Genomic DNA, 7,339 nt, shown 5'->3' with positions numbered 1-7,339 from the left:
CTTACGATCATGGGTCGACTGCCCTACCGCTGCAGCACGGCCGCCACAAATAAATAATAAATAGTTGAATGGTCAAAATAGGTGAAAAATTGTAGCCGTAAGACGGCAGAAGATACTATAAAAAGAATAAATAAAGAGTAACAGGAAAACAGCATTAGACATGCGCACAGCACACCCCTTACTTGAACTCATTTATTTTGGATTACTGGAGTTTATAGGTGAAACTATTAATACATTTTGTGTTAGGTCAATTAAATGTAGATACATAATTTTAAAATAAACATATTTAAATAAAACAAACAGAATTTAATTGTGTTACATGAAAGAGGGACTTGAATCATTTTTTAAATGTACCTGGATCAGACTGCTGAAGATATGCAGGCTAGTAATGCTCAAGAACTTAAAGATCCACTGATCTACATTAACAAGCATCAGCAATCTTCTCATTCACATGAAGTCATGTGGAGATTTTTAGTTCCTTCTTTGTTCTCCCCACTTCCAGGTTTTACACCAGAACCTCTGCGCTGCTGTCAGAAATATCTCATTTGATTTCAGAAGATCAAAGGAGGTCCAAAGATGTTTCTCTTGATCTAAAAAAGCTTCCATCTTTGACCACAGCTGACTTGTAGATCAGCTTTAAATGTTTGACCAACAGAGGGCAGCACTGAAACATTAAGCTCATTTATAAATAACAACTTTAGAAAATAGTTTTAGAAGAAAAGACATGAACAGAATTCCACTAATAAAATCTTGATGTTTGTTGTTTGTTTTTGTCCTAAAATAAACAAATAATAATATAGTTACTGGATTGCTAATTTTTACCTATATTTAGCTCAAAATTATCTAAAGCAGATACATGACTAAAAACAAACGTTTCTATTCTTTCAGGAACTATTTGACTTTACAGACCTTTGCAGTGTTTCTGACAACATAATCCAACCTCAGTCCAGCATGGAGATGGTGAGTGAATGTGGTCTGGACTCTGTGGAGGAGAGTCATGCTTTCAGAGACGCTGTAGAAGGACAGAACACCTGCTCTGTGATCCAGGTACACTCCTACTCTGGAGGAAACAGGAGCTGAGATGGAGGTTTGGATTCTGTTGTGGTAAAATGAAAAACTGTTTGGAGAACAAACTAATGCCCAAGATTTGTCATTAAAACCAAATAAACTTTCATCTCCAGATCTGCTGATGTTCTTGTATGCGACTGCTATATAAACAAAATTTCCTCTCCACTCCACCTCCCAGTAACAACGTTCAGTCAGATTCTCTCTACTCAGAACCTGAAACCAATCAGTAAATCTGTCTGGATGATCAGAATAAGACTGAGGTTTTTTCAACACTGTCACCTTACTATTTTTCTCAGACAATAACAGTCGTCTGTGTGCTGTGTTTGGATCCAGTGTGATTTGACGTGAATATTTGAAGACGTCAGCTCTGCTCTTTGGTTCTGGTTCTGGCAGTAAAAAATCCACATGAGTGACTGTCAGTGAGATGTTTGTCCATTCCTCTCTCAGAATGTCCTGCAGTTTGTCTCTGAGCTCTGACACAGCTGCTGTCACATCCTCAAAGTATCTCAGAGGACGGACATTGATGCTGGATGAGTGTGTGGACTCACTGAGTGGTGGCAGTGAGGGGTAGTTGAGCAGAAACTGGCTGTGATCCTCTGTGAGTGAGAGCTGCTTCAGCTCAGCGTCTCTCCTCTTCAGCTCAGTGATCTCCTGCTCCAGTTCCTCCTGAAGATCTTTGACTCGACTCACTTCAGTTTGCTGCTGGGATCTGATCTGCTGCTTCACATCACAGCTTCTTTTCTGGATGAGACGGATCATCTGAGTGAAGATCTTCTCACTGTCCTTCACTGTTTGATCAGCAGAGTGATTGATGGCCTCCACCTCCTGTTGAAGCAGCTTCACCTCCTTCTCTCTGTCCTGGATTCTCTGCTGGATTTGTTGTTGACTCTCCTCCAGCTCTCTCTGCCTCTCAGTCCTTTCTGCTGCAGCTGAGACTGTGTCGTGGCCTCTATGTTCATCCACAGAGCAGAGATAACAGATACACTTCTGATCAGTGCGACAGAACATCTTCATCACCTCATCATGACGGGAGCAGATGTTCTCCTGCAGGTTCTTGGAGGGTTCCACCAGCTTGTGTTTCTTGAATGCAGCTGCATCCAAATGAGGCTGAAGGTGTTTCTCACAGTAAGAGGCCAGACAGATCAAACAGGACTTGATGGCTTTCAGTTTTCTTCCAGTGCAGACATCACAGACCACATCTTCAGGTCCAGCATAGCAGAGATCAGCAGGAGCAGCTTGGAGTCCAGTCTTCTTCAGCTTCTCTATTATATCTGCTAACATGGTGTTTTTCAACAGAACAGGCCTCGGTATGAAGGTCCTCCTGCACTGAGGACAGCTGGGGAGTTTCTCCTCTTCATCCCAGAATCCTTGAATACACTTCATGCAGTAGCTGTGTCCACAGGGAATAGTCACTGGATGCTTCAGCAGATCCAGACAGATGGAACAGCAGAAGGTTTCTTGATCCAGATCAACTCCTTTCTGCGCCATTTCTCCTCTCAGACACAAAGACTGTGAGAGTTTCACTTCCTCAGAAACCAGTTTGACTCTGATCCGTTGATCAGGTGTTTTCACTGTGAGTTCAGCCAATCAGCTTCTTTCTTCTCTTCCTGTTGGTTACACCCATCACGACAGAGGAGGAGCTGCAGTTCTTTCTGCAGTGAAGGTTTCCTCACAGCTCGTTTCCCTATATATCTTTGAATTTTCAAATGTCTTAACATCAGGAGGAGGGATTTCAGGATCATATTGTATGCCGAAAACTGTCTGTGCTTTCCCAGAAGACTTTATTGCAACTCATAAACATTTAATTGGTTTTACTGTCAGTCAAAGATCCTGAAAGAAACAAAGTAAAAAGTTTTTCATTGTTATTAACAAATGTTGTGTTTACTAATTTGGAAATAGAAATCATTTATCTTCTAGTGAGATTTCATTTTAAATGAGGCTGACACTTTATTAACATATTATGATGTTTAGTTTTTACTTTTGTTTTTGATGCAGTTTATTCTAACAGTTTATATCTTCTGGTTTAAATGGTCAAAAACATATTTTAATGAAGGTAAAGATCACAGATGAAGCAGAAACGCCACAAAATAACAAAAGTTATGAAGAAATTTAAATTTGTTGATAATTTTCTTGAACCAGTCAGATTGTTCTCTCACAGTTTAATGGAAACTCTGCTCTTCTTTCTGTCTAAACAGATGAAAACTTTCTACGTTTTAGTTTCATCATTAAAATAAATCAAATGGCTTTTTTTAAAGCTTTTTTCTTTAGTTGAATGTGAATCCATTTCATGTGAAGGAAAACTGACTGCTATTCTTCAGTTGGACATGAAGAGGTAGATGCAATCGGGCTGGAGATTCAGCGTTGTCATCCAAATGCTGGCTGCAGGATCATGATGGAACATCTACCATCCAGAAGCTACACATTCAAAGAAAGGCTGGACCTCCAGACAAAATAACATCAAAGTAGAAAAACAGCAATGGAAGGGCAGAGAAAAAAAGACTGTAAGAGTTTCACTTCCTCAGAAATAAACCAGTTTGACCGGTTTCTGCTGTGTTGGTCACTGAATTCAACCATTCAGATTTTTGCTTTCTCAGAAGTTAGTTACACCCACCATGACAGAGGAAAACACAGGTCTGGATTTGACCTGAGAAACACATAAACACTTTGTAAGAGTGACTGACATTTCCTGTTATTCACTGTGAGTTGTTTAGAATTCAGACCTTTTAAATCAAATTTTACAATAAAACTTGTGTTTTTAAGTCCGATCTTACTCTTACGGAAGAAGATTAGGGCCATGGATATCATGATTGAGGCGAGAGTTCAGAATGACCCAAACGCTGGAACCCGGAATAAGGCTTGGACACAACAGTAAGTTTTGCGAGTTTTAATGGAAGACCAGAGTTGACGGGATTCTGCCTAGGCGAGGGGCGGCGGCTGGCTGGAGGGATTTTAAAGCGGATTTCCAGAGGAGGGAAATCCACTGGAATTGGCGTCCTTGGCGTCCGTGGACTGCGACCACGGACGCCCCAGTTTCCAACAGGTTTTCTTTCCTGAAGCAGAGCCAGAGACACAATGAGCAATGCGTAACGAGACCAGAGTCATGAACATGAGTTGACCAGACTATGCACCATAGGAGGAACAACGAACTGGCACCGGCTGAAGATCCAGGGGGAGTTTAAGAAGGCAGAGAAGATGAGGTAAGTGGATCCAGCTGGTCACGTCCAAAACAGGAAGAAGGGGGGAGGAGGGAGTAGCTGCCAGGACATGACAGAACCCCCCCCACAACGACCGCCACCAGGCGGTCCCAGGCGACGATCCGGATGAGCAGCGTAGAAATCGTCGATGAGGGTATGGTCCAGGATAAGCGAACGAGAGATCCACGAACGTTCCTCTGGACCATACCCCTCCCAATCCACCAGGAACTGGACCCCACGACGCCGAACGTCCAGAATTTTGTTGAAGGCGGAGGCCCCATCGATGGTATGGGCGGGTTGCGGGGAAGTGGCCGGCGGGCACAAAGGGCTCTCGGAAACAGGCTTGATCTGGGACACGTGAAACGTGGGATGAATCTGTAGAGCCGCTGGCAGACGAAGTCGGACACACGTCGGGTTAATGACCCGGTAAATAGTATAGGGCCCCATAAACTTGGAGGACTGTTTGCGGGACGAAGCCTGAAGAGGGATGTTGCGGGAAGACAGCCACACCTTTTGACCCGGTTGGTATACGGGACTCACCCCCCCTGTGGTGGTTGGCTTTCTGGCGGTTGCTCTCTGCGGTGCGGACGAGAGCGGCCCTGGTCTGCAGCCAGATGTCCTTACAACGTTGCAGATGGAGCTGGACCGAGGGCACCACCAGATCCAATTCCTGGAAAGGAAACAGTGGGGGTGAGTAACCCAGAGATCCTTCAAAAGGTGACTTGCCCGTGGCTGTAGAGGTGTGGGTATTATGGGCATATTCTGCCCAAATCAGATACTTGGACCAGTCTGAGTGATTCTGGGCTGCCAAGCATCTGAGTGCGCCCTCCAGTTCTTGGTTAGCCCGCTCCGCTTGAGCGTTAGCCTGAGGGTGGTAACCAGATGTTAAACTGACCGTGGCCCCCAGGGTGGAGCAGAATGCTTTACTTAAACTTGGGGGACAGTTTGCGGGACGAAGCCTGAAGAGGGATGTTGCGGGAAGACAGCCACACCTTTTGACCCGGTTGGTATTCGGGACTCACCCCGAATATGTCAGCATTTGCCCACTCAAGTCGGTTACGACAACGAACTGGAGTGAGGTCGAGACCTCGATGAGGACGACGAGCATGCAGATGAGTTCCCTGAGACGTTTCTGACAGTTTGTGCAGAAATTCTGTGGTTATGCAAACCGATTGTTTCAGCAGCTGTCCGAGTGGCTGGTCTCAGACGATCTTGGAGGTGGACATGCTGGATGTGGAGGTCTTGGGCTGGTGTGGTTACACATGGTCTGCGGTTGTGAGGCCGGTTTGATGTGCTGCCAAATTCTCGGAATCGCCTTTGGAGAGGGCTTATGGTTGAGAAATGGACATTCAATTCCCCAGCAACAACTCTGGTGGACATTCCTGCTATCAGCATGCCAATTGCATGCTCCCTGAAAACTTGCTACATATGTGGCATTGTGCTGTGTGATACAACTGAAGATTTCAGAGTGGCCTTTTCTTGTGGCCAGTCCAAAGCACACCTGTGCAATAATCATACTGTCTAATCAGCATCTTGATTATGGCACACCTGTGAGGTGGGATGGATTGTCTTGGCAAAGGAGAAGTGCTCACTATCACAGATTTAGACAGATTTGTGAACAATATTTCAGAGAACTGGTTATTTTGTGTATGTGGAAAATGTTTCACATCTTTGAGTTCATACCATACAAAATGGGAGCAATAACAAAAGTGTTGCGTTTATATTTTTGGTCATTGTAGTGCAGAAGGGGGACATAAAATGTCACATCTTGATGGTGTGGCCAGATAAAAAAAAGAAAAACATGGGTTTTGATATTGTTCAATGGGCCGGACCGAAGATGGAGGCGCGCCGGATCCAGGCTGCGGGCCGTAGTTTTCCCACCCCTGGTCTACACGGTCTGTTCGGAGAGTCCAATATCTAGTAGACTGGGAGGGTTATGGTCCAGCTGATATCCAGTGGGTGCCTGAAAGCCAGAATCAGTGACAAAGGCAGCCCTGCCGGAGTCCAGCATGAACCGGTAACAGGTCTGAGCTACTACCGACTATGTAAACCAAGCTCCTACTCTGGTCATACAGAGACCGGACAGCCCTCAGTACTGCTCCCCGGACCCCATACTCCCAGAACACCCTGCACAGGATACCACCCGGGTCGAATGCCTTCTCCAAACCCATGAAACACATATGAAACTCCCATGAACCCTCCGACACCCTAAAGAGGGTGTAGAGATGGTCCACTGTACCACGACCAGGACGGAAATTGCACTGTTGTTCCTGGATCTGAGGTTCAACTATCGGACGAACTCCCCTCTCCAGTACCCTGGGATAGACTTTCCCATGGAGGCGGAAAAGTGTGATTCTCCAGTAGTTGGAACACAACCTCCTGTCCCCCTTCGTAAAAAAGGGAACCACCACCCCTGTCTGCCAGTCCAGTGGTAAAATTCCTGACTGCCACACAATGCTGCAGAGACGTGTCAGCAAAGACACTCCCACAGCATCCAGAGACTTGAGGTACTCAGGGCAGACTTTGACCATTACCGGAGCTTTGCCACCGAGGAGCTCATTGACTACCTCAATGACTTCAGCCCGGGTGATGGACAGCCTCACCTCAAAGTCCTTATTCTCTGCTTCCTCAGAAGAAGGATGGGATTGAGGAGATCCTTGAGCTACATCACCTGCAATGAATGACCTTCTGGGGCGTTGGCAGATTTGCCGAAATCCTTTTTAGGCTAACCAATTGTCCTTCTCCATGGTCCCACCAAACTCCTCCTAGGACCAAGTTTTTGCCTTCACAACAGTCCAGGCTTTAGATCACTTTGACTGCCGGTATATGCCAGTTGCCTCTAAAGTCCCACAAGCCAGCTTGGCCTGGTAGAACTCTTTCTTCAGCCTGACAGCATCCTTTACTTCCCGTGTCTACCACCGAGTTTGGGGATTACCGCCTCGACAAGCATCAGAGACCTTGCTACCAAAGCTCCGGGCAGCAGCAGAGACAAGAAAAGACGAAAAAACATGTTCCACTCAGACTCGATGTCCCCAGCCTCCCTCTGTACCTGTTTAAAGCTTTTCCGGATGTGGGAG

At 45.6% G+C, this 7,339-nt stretch overlaps 1 protein-coding gene across 1 annotated transcript; it reads right to left on the bottom strand.

Moving 5' to 3' along the window:
* Nucleotides 1–309: 309 nt before the first annotated feature.
* Nucleotides 310–2,617, bottom strand: LOC101159612 (tripartite motif-containing protein 16-like). The gene has a single exon (XM_023965435.1). The coding sequence runs from the start codon at nucleotides 2,554–2,556 to the stop codon at nucleotides 892–894; it is 1,665 nt and encodes a 554-aa protein (XP_023821203.1). The 5' UTR covers nucleotides 2,557–2,617; the 3' UTR covers nucleotides 310–891.
* Nucleotides 2,618–7,339: the final 4,722 nt, after the last annotated feature.

The sequence above is a fragment of the Oryzias latipes genome, chromosome 17 (genome assembly GCF_002234675.1).
Source record: "Oryzias latipes chromosome 17, ASM223467v1".
NCBI lineage: Eukaryota > Metazoa > Chordata > Actinopteri > Beloniformes > Adrianichthyidae > Oryzias > Oryzias latipes.
This window is presented reverse-complemented; position numbering and strand designations above follow the sequence as displayed.

Coding starts and splice junctions, on each gene's coding strand:
- LOC101159612 (XM_023965435.1), bottom strand. CDS start 2,556: ATGGCGCAGAAAGGAGTTGATCTGGATCAAGAAACCTTCTGCTGTTCC.